Source organism: Urocampus carinirostris, chromosome 11 (genome assembly GCF_059441175.1).
Source record: "Urocampus carinirostris isolate Australia breed hairy pipefish chromosome 11, RoL_Ucar_1.0, whole genome shotgun sequence".
NCBI lineage: Eukaryota > Metazoa > Chordata > Actinopteri > Syngnathiformes > Syngnathidae > Urocampus > Urocampus carinirostris.
Window position 1 is genome coordinate 1,787,544 of NC_142359.1, and position 16,685 is coordinate 1,804,228.

The following is a 16,685-nucleotide window of genomic DNA, read 5'->3' on the forward strand; positions in this document are numbered from 1 at the left end:
TCCCCTCCGCAGGACAACATCTTCCGGCTGGCTTCGCATTTTGAGAATGGTCGCGGCAAAAGCCCCTATGACCCCAAGTTGCTCTCCGCTTCGCTTCTGATCGGTGAGTCGGATTTCGGTATGGCTACGATGGCCAAACGGGAAGTCCCCGCTGACGTGGTTTTTTTCTTCCCCCCCAGACGGGGAACTCTACTCGGGGACGTCAGCCGACTTCATGGGCCGGGACTTTGCCATTTTCCGGACGCTGGGCGAGCACCACCCCGTCCGGACGGAGCAGCACGACTCGAGGTGGCTCAACGGTAAAATTTAATCCCAAGGATAACCAGGCACTATCGTTCAGCATCACATCTAATTCAGGAAAACCTTTTCAATAGCATCCAATTCTTTTGCTTTCCATCCATCCGTTTTCTTCCGACTGTCCGGGTTCAGGTCCCGGGTACACAAGCCTCTGCAGGAAAGCCCAGACATCGCTATCCCAAGCTCATCTGAGGCGTTCACAGGCCAGCCTAGAGACGTAGTCTCGCCAGCTTGTCCTGGGTTGTCCCTAGGGCCTCCTGCTAGTGGGACATGCCCGGAACACCTCCCGCGGGAGGCGTCCATGAGGCGTCCTTATCAGATAACCGAGCTTCTCTCCTTATCTCTCAGGGGGATCCCAGCCACCCTGCGGAAGAAATTCATTTCAGCCGCTTGTCCCCAGGTTCTTTCTGTTATGACCCACAGTTAATGACCAAAGGTGAGGGTAGGAACGTAGGTGGACCGGTAAATGGAGAGTTCTGCCTTTCGGCTAAGCTCCTTATTCACCCCGACAGACCGGTACAGGTTTTGCATGACGGCAGTCGCTGCACCGAACTGTCTGTCCATCTCCCGTTCCATCCTATTCTTGCTTGTGAAGAAAACCCTTAGGTACTTAACCTCCACCACATGGGATAGAATCTCATACCCAACCCGGAAGGAGCATGCCTCCCTTTTCCGACTGAGAACCCTGGTCTCGGACTTGGAGGTGCTGATCTTCCACCCGGCCGCTTCACGCTCGCCTGCAAACCACTCCAGTGAGAGCTGAAGATCAAGGCCTGAGGAAGCCAAAAGCACCACATCATCTGCAAAAAGCAGAGATGCAATGCCGAGGCCCCCAAATCGGACTTTTTTCCCACCAAGGCTGTCCAGAAAAGTTATAAACAGAATCAGTGACAAAGGGCAGTCTTGGCAGAGTCCTGCTCCCACTGAACACAAACAAGACATACTGCCGGCAATCGGACCAAACTCTGGCACCGGGCATACAGGGACCGCACAGCCCGGATAAACCTATACTCGTGAAGCACCCTGCAGGGCTCCCCTGAGGAACATGGTAAAATGCCGTCTCCTAGTCCACAAAACACATGTATACCAGATAGGCAAACTCCCATGGACACTGGAGGACCCTATAGGGGTTGTAGAGCTGGTCCACTGTCTTCTGCTTTCCCACACGGCTAATCCCGTCTCAGCTGTTTTCCTGTGGCGGAGTCCAATTCCCCTTGTTCTTCTCCAGAAGCCCCTGCACCGCCGACGACCTATCGCCCTGACGTTAATCCCCATCCATCTTTCACCTCGTAACGGTGGGGATTTCGAAAGTCGGGGATATTGCTTTTGCTATTTCTCAACAAGGGTCTCGCGTGTCACCGGAGGGGAAGTACCGCTCCAACTACAGGTGCTGAAAAAAGCCACGTGCGTCATAAAAAAGTTTCACTTTTTATGATCCTCTTATTAAAGTCATATTTTACAGTATATTACTGTACTGCGTGTAATGGCTTTTAAAACGCAATCGTCCGTTTGGTAATGCGTCCCTGTGCGTAGGACGACCTTCCCGTTTGTAATTCCAGGCGGCAAACGGCGCCACTTGAGCCCTAATTTTTCTAAGTGTGGATTTAATGGCACGTATTCAGTGCGGGGGAGGGTCCTCCTGGGGTTCATGGCACCTGCTTCCGTCGTACGGGTGCTTGAAATACTAGAAAATCCTTGGATTTTAATCTTGTGTTTTCAAAATGCTTGGATTTTGGGTGAAGTGCTTAAAATGATTGAAATTGTTGCCATTGCCAGGTTTCTTGGCAGTCTGACTCGATAGCCCACACAATAAATGACTTTTTTTTACGATACATTATCATAATAGTAAAACACTATACACCAAGTTATTTAGTAATTGCAAAACATATGTTTATTTGTGCGGCACAGTTCTGAGGTCATGGGTTCAAATCCAGCTACCTTCCTGTGCGGAGTTTGTATGTTCTCCCCGTGCTTGCGTGCGTTTCCTCCGGGCACTCCGGTTTCCTCCCACAACTCAAAAACATGCATGTCAGGTTGATTGGCCTAACCTAATTGTCCCTCGGCTTGAATAAGTGAGTTGTCTGTCCCTGTGTGCCCAACAGTTCAGGGTGTCCCCTGCCCACTGATGGGGCTCCGGCACCCCCGCAACCCTACTGAGGATAAGCGGTGCAGATAATGGATGGATGTTTATTTGTGACGCCCTTAATCGCAGAGTCTCAAAGGGCTGCACTGACCACAGATTATTGCAACCCCTGATCTAAAACCTACATGAGGGCAGGGAAAAACTCAAAAACCTCAACATATTCACAGACACATTTTTTTGCCATATATACCTAACATGTGCTTTTTACATACTGAACAGTATTTATGTCAAAAACCAAAAAACAATAAAATATCAATTAAAAATATGAACTCTTCAGTGCTATAAATAAATGATAAAATGAAAAACAATTCACTATAATTCTATTTTCACAAATATAAACACCTATCTTCTGACAAACAAACGCATGAAAATAAGTCAAAGAAAAGCAGTCGATTGAAAGATTGAATGCACTCTGCTTCGACGCTATCAATATCATGAAAATGATTTTTCTGTTTTTATACACTATAGTATGTACAGTACTTTTGAACTCTAATTTGGGGCGGCAGTAGCTCAGGAGGTAGAGCGCTCGTCTTGGGATCAAGGGATCCCAGTTCGAATCCCGGCTCGTCCGTGTTACATGTCAAAGTGTCCTTGGGTAAGACACTGAACCCCTTAAACCCCCAATAAGCAAGTTAGCGTCTTACATGGCTGCAATACAAGGTCGCTATTGGAGCACATTGTAAAGCGCTTTGGGAAGTCATTGACTTGAAAAGCGCTATATAAATGCAAATCATTTCATTTCAGAATTTTATCCACCAGAGCCCTTTGCCTATTTGTAAACAGGTGTGACTTAGCCAAGCTCCACTTGCATTGTTGAAGCAGAATGGCAGAATTTGTGTCACTTTATAGCAGCCCATAAGATTATTAATAGTAACAGCTAAAAATGGTGCTAGCAGCAAGATAGCAACTTTATTTTCGTCATCAAAGTTAACCAAAAACTTGATTTCGATCGCCGTGCATTCCTTCCTTTGAAAATACTGGAAAATTGAAAAATTGGCCTGGAAAGTGCTTGAATTTGGCCACGGAGAAGGCGTACGAAGGCGCTCTCCCGCCCTTCCTTTTTCACAGCTCTTGCGAAAGAATCCTCAGGGAGGCGTAACATGGCACCGTTTGTTTCAGTCAGGCGCGCAACGCCCTTCTATTTTCCCCCCCGAAGCTTACGAGCGGAAATCTGCGGTCCCAGACTTTGATTTCCTCCCACTCTGAAAAATCCAAGGTACGGGGCAAAATCAGAACCATGTGGTATGAAGTACTGTAGATGTGGTTTGAATACTCGCTCCATCACTGGGGATCGCTTGCTGAGGTGTAAAATGGAGGTGAACTTGGAACCCTGGAACAGACTTGGCTTTGTTTGACTTGTTTTAATGGCCGCCTTGTTCCCCTTTTTCCACCTTCTAGACCCCAGATTCGTCGGCATTCACTTGGTCCCGGAGAGCGACAACCCCGAGGATGACAAGATCTTCCTGTTCTTTAAAGAAAACGCCATGGACGGAGAGCACACGGGGGGCAAGGCAACCGTTGCCCGGATAGGACAGCTGTGTAAGGTAACAAAAAAGAGCCGCTTCGTTGAACGGATTCCCGAATTCTAAAACGTACAAAATGGGAGAAAATATTGCAGAATATCTATCTATATACGTCATATACGCTATATTCCAATGACTTTCAGAGATAATGCATCTTGAAGACAGCTTGTCCTGTTTTAGACTTCCTGAGCTGTGACATCATCAGGGTAATGCAAGCCATATTGGTTTACGTGTTAATTACCGTAAATTCCGGACTATAGAGCGCACCTGATTATAAGCCGCACCCACCACATTTTAAGAGGAAAACCGATCTTGTACTTACACAAGCCACACCTGTATATAAGCCGCATGCGCCCGCATTAAAAAAATGTAACAAAAAAAAAAAATAACCCAGACCCGAATTTAAGTCCCGCGATTGTAACTGAATAACCTTCATTGAAGTACACAGTCCAAAAATCACAGCCGGCAAAATGAACGGAAAATGAAACCGGTACTTAGGTTTGATGCAGACCGGCAGAGTAATCCAAGGAAAAAAGTGTTTATTTCCAAAAGTAAGGGTGGGAAAAATATATTTTCACTATTGTCCGCCACGTCCACAAACACTCACCTTTACCGGTCCCCACTTCACGTCAGCCCGCATTTGTTACGCCCCTTCTTTTTAATTCGCCCGTCCAAAACATATCGGAATAAGTGTCCAAAATAAATACAAATAAATACATTACAAAAATATACAGTTGCAAATACATATTATACATGGTTACACATATTTACAAAGAATAATGATACACTGAGAGAGTTTTCAAAGCTTTAATAATAATAATATAAATTTAATCCGGGCAGTAAATGGTAGCAACACGCTAGCAACAAGCAACACAGTAAACGGGTCTGTTAAAAAAACATACCGTACTTGTAAAAATCACGGTAAACCGTCCTCATCTTCCTCCTTAGAACTGAAGCCATCAAAGTCGTCTTCCTCAGTGTCGGAAAGAAACGGTGTCATATAGACGTCGTCCCACGCTCCCACCCACTCCTGATTCTGTGCCCTCCTCTCACGCAGCAGACCGGCTTTTCGGAACCCGTTGGTGATGGTGGATTTTTTGATGCTACCCCACGCTGTCAGGATCCACTGGCAGACTTGCGAAAAAGTTGCCTTTCGCATGCGGCCAGTTTCAGTGATAGATTTCTCGCCGCTAGTCAAGCCAAGAAGTTGCAGTCTTCCTCGGCGCATATATTCCACCGGTCTAAATCTTACCATTTGTACTCGAGCGACGCTGGCGGCCGTTAGAAAAATTACATAAATTGGCCGCAGGGTTGAACGTTTGGGGAAAGAAGTAGCGGCTTATAGTCCAGACGGTAGTTGAAAAGGTTTTGATCGTTTTAAGCCAAGTTTTGCTAGTTCTTAGGCATCGTGTCGAAGGTGGATTCAGCAATCGTACACCGAATGGCGAGCAACCAAAATGGGGCCAACTGGCAAAAATAACACTCAGAGAGCTAACAAGGGCTAAACCAGCAGGGACTCGGCAGACTAGCCGGCGGCTAGGAATGCTAATCAAGAGCGATTGGCGGAAAAACGGGGGGCTGGCTCATCAAAACATACAGTAAGCAGCCAGGCTACTAGGGTACAAAATTATCCACAGGCTGGTGCCAGTCTATGGGCACAGAGTTTGCGGACCACTTGCTTTTAGTCCAGTTATCATATGAATGCCTATAGTTTAGTAAGAAAGGACTTAAAACCAAATGTATTTGCTCCCTTAGGAACACTTAACGCTGCCCCATTGCACCAAATGCATAATTGCACAAACCGTTACGATACCAAGCTGAATGTAACATCCTACACACCGACATTTCTTGTGTAAATATTGTGTCAATTATAACTATAACCTTATCCTCCTTGTTTTATAACCTTATCTTCTCTGTTCCTTCATCTTCTTGGCTTTTTTACCTCACTGTGAATGTGTGAAACTGGAGTGTCATGCCCAATTTCGTTGTCACAATATGTTAACCCATTTTGTAAAAATGACAATAAAGGTAAATTCTATTCTATTCTATTAATGGCATGCAAAATGTCCCAAATTTGCTCTTTTAGTTACCTCTAACCGATACCAAATCCAGCACACTAGTTGCAGTACTTTTAGAAAGATATCTATTTTGGGTTGATTGGATTATTGTCCATTTCTAATGCATTTTCTACAAATAAGGAACTTTCCAGAAACTTTAAAGTTGAGTCAAGTATTTTCTTACACCATCATTGGCTGTTTTCCTATGTATGTTGGTCTGTTTTAGGGATCCCTTGTTTTGTAGACCACCGTCAAGTCAAGTCCTTTTTATTTGTATAGCCTTTAATTACAAAGAGTCTCAAAGGGCTGCACAGGGTATTGCACGGACTATTATTTCAGACTATTATTACACCATCCCCTGATTTGGAACCTACATGAGGGCAAGGAAAAACTCAAAAACCTCAACATGAGGAAAAATAATACAGAGATATTGTCCACAAAAAGTATAGGTTATGCTGTGCTTTAGAGTAGAAGTGTGTTTTAAGCTTAGATTTAAACATTTCCACTGAGGTTGCAGATCGAATCTCAGGGGGAAGAGTATTCAACAGCACCGGTGCCCGGATGGAGAACGCTCTCGAACCTGCGGAACACTTCTTGGCTCTTGGGATCACCAGAAGACCGGGGCTTTCAGAACGAAGGCTTCGGACCGGAACATAGGGGGAAATCAGATCTGAAAGATATGAGGGAGCAAGTCCATGTATGATTTGGTATAATACTAAGAGAACAAGAGAGCGTTTTACTTGCAAAGGCGACTTTGCTATGTTAAACATCCCTTCCCCGAAACTCTGTGATTGAACTGGTTGTCATAAAATAGAGGAGCTGCTCAGCATCTGGTCAAATGAGAATCGAAGGAACAGTTTCCATCTCCTCATGCTCTGAAACGAATGTGTCTTGTCTCTAATTGTGATGGGCCTAACAGGGGTCCTTTTAGAAAAGGATTCCAATATTTGTGATTCCTCCGCAGAACGACCTGGGAGGCCACCGCAGCCTGGTCAACAAGTGGACCACCTTCCTGAAGGCCCGGCTCATGTGTTCCGTGCCGGGCGTCAACGGCATCGACACTCACTTCGATGAGCTGCGTAAGTTTCCCGACGCCGAGGAGCTCGGAAAAGCCCTCCCAAGATGACGTTTCCACGTCTCCGTTTTGCTTGTTTCAGAGGACGTCTTCTTGATGAGCGCTAAGGACCCCAAAAATCCGCTCATCTATGCTGTTTTCACCACGTCCAGGTACGCGTCCCCTCATATCGTGGTTGTTATCGAAGCATAGCATTTAAACTCCTCCCATCATCGCTATCGAAGGCTTATCTTCCCTTGAAGTGAAGCAGGCAATTGATAGCTCAGCCCCAACCCCTTTACTCACTCGGACAAAGATGGAATATTGTGTCAAGAGAGCTATGGCGAGTGTCACAGTAGGAAATATTTGGCAGGAGGCCATTGATGCGCCTTTGGGCCCTCAAAGATCACATATCATCTCAAAGTCACCAAGAGGGCCTCAACGATGCATTGGAAAGTGACAGGTAACAATGTAAAGATGAAAAACATTATCTCCTTGTCATCACCATCTTAAACAACAAGCTAGAGGTTCTGCATTGTTTATGCGCTGTAGGGTGAGAAATAAAATTTACCTTCAACTAATTCACCTAACTTGACGTGACTTGTAAGAGCTAGCGTTAGCTAGCGTTAGAGATGTTTTGATATTTCTCGCCAGCAAAGTGACATTATGTTGCCTCAAATACAGTGGAACCTCGGTTCTCGACCATAATCCGTTCCAGAACCTTGTTCGAAAAGCGATTTGTTCGATCACCAAAATCATTTTTCCCATTAAAAACAATGTAAATCGTTTTAATCCGTTCCAACACCTTGAATGATTTACCTTGAATGTTTAACGTAAACATTAAGCTAACCCAGGCTAATCGTACGTTCGCGTTATCGTAATCTTCCGTACGAAAGATGACGCTAACATGAATGTGTAAAAATAAAAAAAAGGACAAAGAAAAGAATTATGGATAGGATTTCTTACCTTTGTGGTGGTCAGCAGAAGGCGCAGTTGGACGGCCGTTGCTTGCTTATAGCACTCACTCCCTTAGCCACATCACTAGATTTCACAGCCTCCTTATTCTTTAGTATCGTACTGATCGTAGATTTAACCATGCTGTATTCCCTAGCAAGATCAGACACTCGCACACCTCCTTCATATTTTGCTATTATTTCTTTCTGAAATGCAATAGTTGTAGGCACTACTTTTCTTTATTCACCTGTAGCAACTTTGCTGCTTGCACTGACTTTCTTCAGAGGCATAATAAGGGGCTAAAACACCCGTACGCCGCTCAGCATGGCACCCTAGCGTACGCACTCACGCATTACCGACGTTCGAACTCCGATTTTTTTGACCGAACGGCGAAGCAAGAATTTCTCGAAATTTTTGGTCGGACTCCGATTTGTTCGAACTGAGAGGCGTTCGAAAACCGAGGTTCCACTGTACTATGTTGACTTACCTTAGAACAGATGTAGACATTCTTATTAGCGTTATTCACGTTGAGCTGTTGCTGTGTTGTCTGGATTTAAGTGTGGCTTTGGAAACAGTAAGAAATGCATTCCACCGCCCAGATTTTATCTTGTATCAGATGTACTTGTACCCCATGCACAGCGTTTGACAACGAACTTTAATGATCTCTATGGACGAGGAAACTCCGAATGTCCGAGTGCTTTGGGTTTGCTATGCACACTGTGATTGGTTCATCTCGTTTGAGGGTGGGGCTTTAGCCGTAGCTCAATTGCTTGTCCAGGTCACGATATTTCGCACAAAGAGCTTTTCCTATTCTTTCACATTACGGTTCCCGACATGCAATGAAACTTGACCTATTCAAACCCTCGATATCGATCATAGTGTGCGAGTCTGCAAGTGTTTATTTCTTGTAAACAAATGATAATAGAGTGACAGGAGTACGAGAAAAGAAAAGGGGCGCCCTTTCTACAGCACTAATCGCAATAAGGGGGTGCACACTCATCATACGTTGGCCGATACAGAAATCCCCGGGTTTTGGCGCTAAATGGGGACCAGAACCACTCGCAAAAAGTGAAAATCCGGAAAGTGGCGTCACACCTTCATGAAAGCCCCAAAAATGGAAAAAACGTAATTACCCATTGAGAGTATATGACTGTCACAAGAAACAATTATAGATCTACAAATAATAACAAGCTACAGATCAATTCAGTTGAATGAATAGATTTCCTGCCATTTTACAAAAGTAAAACAAAATTGGAGGGTTTCTCCTTTCAGTGCAAGCAATTTAGAGAGCAGCCGGCTAGCTGCGCGAAAATATCAGGTGTCCTCGAATGGAGACCGATCTCCATGCTGATTAAAATAAGGCCATCCCGAAAGTAGTGGTTTCCCACGAGTTGTGGCTCCAACTCATCCATTTATTGGCTAATGGACCTGGCAGTGACAAGATACAGGGTCTGTAGCAGTGGCTTAATGAATTGGTAGCCTAGCCATTAGCAAAAGGCCAGACCGGCAGTTCTTCCAGACGCTTCCAGACGCGTTGGTTCCGGAACCTGATAATTCTCCACGAGGCACCAATTTCTTTGCGTTCCCAACCATCACTGGGCGCCCTCCCCTAATCTGTCCCTGCTGAATGGTCTGTATTGGTCATGGTCTGCATTTAAATAGTGCTTTTCAAGTCAATGAAGAGCGCTTTACAATGTGCTTCACACTTAAAACGCACACTCACAATACACAATACAATGATATCAATGACAACAAGGACAAAACCAATTCATTTCAAAACGTGCGAAGCAGTGAACCAGCGATAACAGAAGCAGGAAGTAGTAAGGGCTATGTATCATTTACATGTGATGTCATTAGAAACCTATTCCAGCGACATCTTTTATTCTCAGCACATTTTTACCACGTAGAACGTTCTTCAAGGTTCATACCGACTGCTCCTGTTATGTGTTTTGTTAAAGTGTTACTAGGCAACCGCTAGGAGCTGACGGTGGTTAGAATAATCATTTCCTAAAGGGTTCTCCAGATCTCCGTCTTCGTGACGGATGATTTGATTGTTTTTGAAGACAAATTCCCCTGGGGGCTCCCCCGAACAACCAAAAACCTGAATGGCCCAGATGGTTGCACTTACGGGCACGATGGCTCATTTGCATACGTAGGAAACGGGAGTCCAAACACTTCACCGTCAATCACGGCTAATGATACGACGCGTCTCAATGGGGCAACGGCATAGAAGAGCTTCTATCAATTTTCTGGCTTGCGTTCGAGCTGAGCGGGCAATCGGCGCGCACGCACGTAAGCGCACGTTCGATTCAATTAAAGGGCAACGGGGAGTACCAGGGACTTAATTGCTTTTCTACGCCGGCAGTTTGCCGAGATGAATGGAACGCACCTTCTTTTAATATGGCGGCTTAATGAGGCGCCGCTATTGATGTATGGATGTGTGTTTGTGCGAGATGGAATTTCTACACCAACGGATGCTTCTCACACGCGAAACGCGCCCTTCGCTTAATTGAATTTCCGTCCATCGGCCGCCTGCGAGCGCCTTCCCATTCATCTTCCGCGCTTAGCCGACTCGACGCACATACTCTTAATTAGGCGGACGCGTAGAGCATTCAACGTCTAGTCAGGATTCCGGTTCGCAATGTTAAAACAAAAATGATGAAATAACGGCAGAATATGTGCATCGAATACTGCTAATTCAGTCACAGTGATTTTATGAACTAAATGTGAGGCGTTAGCTCACATTTGTAAAACAAAGAATTGTTCCGGAATGCCTTGACGCCCGGTCCCCGAGAAGCCAGTGGGAGCCGCCGCCCGGAGCTCCTGAATTTCAGTTTTGAAAGAAGCCAGCGAGCAAACAAGGGGTCCGTCTTACAAGAGGCCCGGAGCTCCTGAATTTCAGTTTTGAAAGAAGCCAGCGAGCAAACAAGGGGTCCGTTACAAGAGGCCAAGAGAGTTCTCTGGAGCCAGCAAGTCGGGTTCTAGCCAAAAAAGCAGTACAGGACCAAATCCTGGCCCATAAGCAATCAAAGGGTCCCAACAAAGCAAGCAGAGAACCGTGCTAAGCCGGCATCCTTCAACGCCATGCAGTGATCCTGGTTCAGCTTTAAGGACTGCCGCATTACCACCGAGGACATCTGAAGTGCACGCCACCACCACACAACCGAGACCAAAGTCCATCTCGCGGTGTCAGGTATAGATTGGTGTGACTTTAGGGGGAATCTTATCAAATTAAAATCACGTCCAGTTGCTTTAAATCTTACCGACAGTAAAAATTGGTCCAACGTTCTTTTGAAATGGTCCCAGTCAAGATCCCAACTTCTATCCTTCTTTGTTTTTTATTTTCTCATCCTCGCTTTATTTTGTATTCTAGTCAAGTTTCCTCTGTAGATTTTTAGTCAAACAAACTCCATAAATCAGAGTGTTTTGTGTGTCTCCATTAAAGCACGTTGAACTGTCAAAGTTGGTTGGAACCTTCCGATTCCGACGCGCGTTGCCTTATAGATAACCCTAATACGAATCGTAAATTCACAAGGAGAGCTTCCACTTCCTTTTTACGAGATGGATTGATCTCCATCTATCTGGAGCAAGCGAAAGCCACTGTCACCACTCCAAGAGATGCTCTGGAAAGCAAAGTCCGAAGCCAAAATTCCTACGAAGCAAAAAATCTGGAAACAATCAGAGACCTTCCCCTCTTTGCTCGCCGGAGGTTTGTCTCATTCCGTCTCCCGCACTCATTCGCGGTTTCTCCCCCGCAGCAACATCTTCAAAGGTTCGGCGGTGTGCATGTACAACATGGCCGACATCCGGAGGGTGTTCCTTGGACCATACGCCCACAGGGACGGGCCCACCTACCAGTGGGTGCCCTTCCAAGGCAGGGTGCCCTACCCCCGACCCGGAACTGTGAGTATCATGGCCGAGCGTACGAGCATATTAGCATAGTAGATAATGCTGAGACGTATTACTTATTGCACGTTTAAATTAAAATTATGGAGGGTGGTCAATCTTGAGTCACGGCCCGTGTCCAGGGGACCCAGCCAGAAGGATAAGAAATAATTGTATCTGCCGATATTCTCAAATAGGATACCTTGCCAGTACGTCCCTTTTTCAAGTACTAAAGTTATGTAGTGTCCCTTGCTATTTTGGTGTCCAAGTAGCAAGGGACGCTACTATAGAGATGCTATGTAAAACTCCAAATGCAACATGGCTAGCTCAGAAGTCCTTAATAGCATGGAAATTGATTAAAAAAATCAAGAACAGAAAAATACAGCCTACTAGATAGATAGACAGGTAGATGGATAATTCATTCATCCCCATAGGGAAATGAACACTTCCAGCAGTATCCTTGTGTTGAAAAATAAAAGAATAAAAGAAATAGAATACAGAAATACCCAATATAACGTGTTGATATAGAGTATTTAAATAGTGCTACATAAAATACACACTGTCATAAAAATAGGTTAATATGCAAATGTGGGGGTGGGGTTTAATGTTGGCTTTTACTCCCCGGGTGGAGTTAAAGAGCCTCATGACATGAGGAAGACATGATCTCCTCTCAGTCTGTCCGTGGAACAAGACTGTGACAGCAGTCTGTCGCTGAAGCTGCTCTTCTGTTTGGAGATACTATGTGAATTTTGGGCTTCAGTGACGCATACGTTAATAATTTTTGAAATCCGTGTTTCTTATTAAGGCTAGACACACAAAGGGACACTGCCAGGACAAGACATATTTTTGCTATTAGTATATATAAATTATATTGATATTTGTAACATTTTAATTGGGCTAGCCAGATGACAGGCTTAGTTTGTCCACCCCTGGTTTGGACACAAGTCGTGTTCGTTAGGTCAACCCTTGGCTTAGATAAAACGTTGGCATCTGAATTCCGAAGAAAGTGAAACGACCCCCACAAACTTCAGTACCGGTCTCAATGTTCCCACAGTGCCCGAGCAAAACCTTCGGCGGTTTCGACTCGACCAAAGATCTTCCGGACGACGTGATCACCTTTGCTCGCGGCCACCCGGCCATGTTTAACCCGGTGCAGCCCGTCGGAGGGCGCCCCATCATGGTGCGCACCCACGTGGATTACCAGTTGTCGCAGCTGGTGGTGGACCGCGTGGAGGCCGAGGACGGCCAGTACGACGTCATGTTCATCGGCACCGGTACGACCGCGCACTCTGTCCATCCCTTCCTTCACCATTCTATCCTGATTACAAGATCGAGAAAGACATTCCAAATTTATTGAATGACAAGATTGTGCACAGTAGAATATAGACTACTCAAAACGACCACAAGTCAAGTCAAGTCATGTTTATTTTTTTGGCCCTTAATCAGAAAAAGTCTCAAAGGGCTGCACAGACAACAGATTACTGCAAACTACAGACTTTTATGACACCATCCCCTGATCTAAAACCTACATGAGGGCAAATAATACAGAGATATTGTCAGCATAAAATCTAGGTTATTCATATGCTATAGAATAGAAGTGTGTTTTAAGCTTAGATTTAGACATTTCCACTGAGGTTGCAGATCCGATCTCAGGGGGAAGAGCATTCCACAGCACCAAGGCACCCAATGGAAAACACTGTCGGATTTCTTCTTGGCTCTTGGGATCATGAGTAGACCAGCGTTTTCAGAGTGAAGGCTCTGGACCGGAACATAGGGGGAAAGTTAAATCTGAAAGATATGAGGGAGCAAGTCCATGCATGATTTCCTATACTACCAACAGAACTCTAAAATCACATCTTAAGCTAACAGGGAGCCAATGCAGGTTAGCTCAAATTGGGCTCATGTGATCAAACTTTCTTGTCTTCGTTAAAAGCCTGGCTGCAGCATTTTGTACCAGCTGAAGGCTCTTGATTTTGGATTTCGGGAGACCGGAGAGTAGTGCATTACAGTAATCTAGACGGGAGGTAACAAACGCATGAATTATAATCTCCGCATCTGACTGAGACTGCATAGGAAGAATTTTAGCAATATTGCCAAGATGGAAGAAAGCGGTTCTAGTAATTTTCTTCACGTGTGTTTGAAAGGACAGATTGGGGTCATACATGACACCTAAATTTTTAACTGAGTCACGCTGGGTGATACTACATTTTCCAATGTTCAGAGATGTTTTTGAGAACAAGTCACGGCATTTGGATGGACCGATAACTAGCATTTTGGTCTTTTCAGAGTTAAGGCGCAAGAAGTTGAGTGACATCCACTCTTTTATCTCGGTGCGGCAGGCCTCCAAATTTCCACAATTTAGTGTGGCAGATTACTCCATCATAATAAATAGTTGAGTGTCATCTGAGTAGCAGTGGAAACTGATATTATTCTTGCAAAAAATCTCACTTCATGGAAGCATGTCAATGCTGAAAAGAAGGGGGCCAAGTACTGAACCCTGCGGAACACCACAGGTAACACTAAAGGGCTCAGATGTCATTTCACCATATTTAACACAGTGCGTCCTATCTGAGAGGTAGGATCTGAACCCTAAGAGGACGGTTCCTGAGAGACCAATTCATTTTTCCAACCGTTCTACTAAGATATTATGGTCCACAGTGTCAAAAGCGGCACGAATGTCCAGCAGCAGCATAAGTGATTAAGCGCCGTAGTCCATTGCCAAGTAATGATACCAAATTCCCCAGTTAGCAGCATTTCATTGAAATCTCTAACGCTTCACTTCTGTGGCTTTGTTTTCGAGATGATAAATACCACAGCTCGTATAGGATGTGTGAAATGCAGGCGTCAACTCGCATTTGCATGAAATTCTGGCCATCTGTTAAATGACCCTCCGTTATTGTTAGCATTATTTTGCCATGGCAAGGGACTGTGCTCCACTTTTGGGTCCTGAGCCACAAGTTGAGAAACACTGATCATGTATCAGATCCAAGTGTATAAAGTACTTTTCAGAATACGAAATGCAACACAGAGTGCTGTATGAAAACATTCAACGCGCAATAAGATACCTCCAGGAATAAGTCCTTTTTATTTTTTTATTTTATTTTTTTGTATTTATTTTTTCAGCCAGTAATGAAATGAAATGAAATGATCTGCATTTCTCTAGCGCTTTTCAAGTCAATGACTTCCCAAAGCGCTTTACATTGTGCTTCACATTTCCCAATAGCGGCCGTGATCTGTGCAGCCATGTAAGGCGCTAACCTGCTTATTGGGGGTAATTGGGGGTTCAATGTCTTACCCAAGGACACTTCGACATGTAACACGGACAAGCCGGGATTCGAACTGGGATCCCTTAATCCTAAAACGATCGCTCTACCTCCTGAGCTACTGCCGCCCCCGTAGACCGTTAACATGATATACGTATACCAGAAATCATTTGACACATGAACCTCTCGACGTGACGCGTCGCCTTCGATCGACGCTGGGTTTTTAGACCCAACTGCTGTGTTGGGAGTCACTAGATGAGCAAACCCCCCAATTCCAACCCTTAATGCCGAGCGCCAAGCAGGGAGTACCAATATTGTAAGTCTTAGCTATGACTCGGCCGAGACTTGAACCGGCGACCTCCCAGTCTCGGAGCGGGTGCTTTACCATCTAGGCTACCGAGCTGGCAACAAGATCGACTTGATATGATTAAGAAATATTTGATTGCAACACAAACTTTTTCTTCTTTTTCCCTGTTTTTTTTTCAATTTTTTAAAATCCTTTAAAAAAAATCTCATTGTGTTTATTTTTTCCTAGCTGTTACTTTTTTCTTTTTGTTCTCTATTTCCTTTTTTTCCTTTGTTTCTTTCTTTTCTTTTTTTCTGGCTTTTTTTCTGAAATTTTCCTTCTTTTTTCTCTTCTTTTGTTTTTTTTTCTCAGCTTTTTACTACTTTTTCATTTTGGTATTTTTTTCTTTTTTATTCTATTTCCCCCCCTTCCTTTAAATCATTTTGTGCACAATTTTACGTAGGGATTAAAGAAGCAAAAACAACCTGAAGAGCTGTTTGGGACCCGAAAGAGCCAGTTCTCTTTAGTGAGCCGAGCCGAAGAAGCCGGTTCTCGACAAACTCTACTCACTTTACTCCACTTTGTTCTACTTCGACCTTGACTTCCAAATACCGCATTTAGAACACAACGTCAGGGGAACCCATGTATTTTTATCTTCATGCACTGTAACTTTGACTTAATTGGCTTCTTAATGAGCAATTTCGAGCCCTGATTTTTGTGAGATGGCTTGATTTTCTTGTACGCTGAAAATCTGCGGGCAGTGCACGATTGCGTGCAGTTTAGAGGGAACATTGGATGCAGCGCCACCAGGCTGTACTTGCCCAAGACACACCACAGGAAATTCTGCCCCTAAGACCCGTCTGCTTAAAGGGATCCAACCGAACTACATTGTTTGTCGTTTTTTGAGTCAAACAAATGTCCGGATCTTCTCATATTTGCATACCAGGTCTCCAACTAATACCATGGCCGATAATCACTCTGAGAGAATTATACTCTTTCCCTTTTACTCTATTCAAAGATTGCCCATCTTTATATCTATTTCAATATACTCTTTGATGCATTCGATGACGCGTAATGAAATGTTTTTGTCTGGCAAGATGCGGGCACTGTCCTGAAGGTGGTGACGGTCCCCAAAGAGAGTTGGCATGACTTGGAGGAGGTGGTGTTGGAGGAAATGACCGTTTTCAGGGTACCACTTTTTGATATGAATACTGGCTCTAAAA

General features: G+C 44.6%; 1 protein-coding gene across 1 annotated transcript in view; it reads left to right on the forward strand.

Moving 5' to 3' along the window:
* LOC148356153 (semaphorin-3aa-like) overlaps positions 1-16,685 on the forward strand; it is an 86,776-nt gene that overhangs the window by 58,755 nt on the left and 11,336 nt on the right. The window contains exons 5-12 of the mRNA XM_088348663.1: positions 13-103; positions 180-299; positions 3,839-3,984; positions 6,985-7,099; positions 7,178-7,247; positions 11,787-11,931; positions 12,968-13,187; positions 16,560-16,651. Coding sequence (XP_088204789.1) covers positions 13-103; positions 180-299; positions 3,839-3,984; positions 6,985-7,099; positions 7,178-7,247; positions 11,787-11,931; positions 12,968-13,187; positions 16,560-16,651 — 999 coding nt within the window. The remainder of the gene's footprint in view (positions 1-12; positions 104-179; positions 300-3,838; positions 3,985-6,984; positions 7,100-7,177; positions 7,248-11,786; positions 11,932-12,967; positions 13,188-16,559; positions 16,652-16,685) is intronic.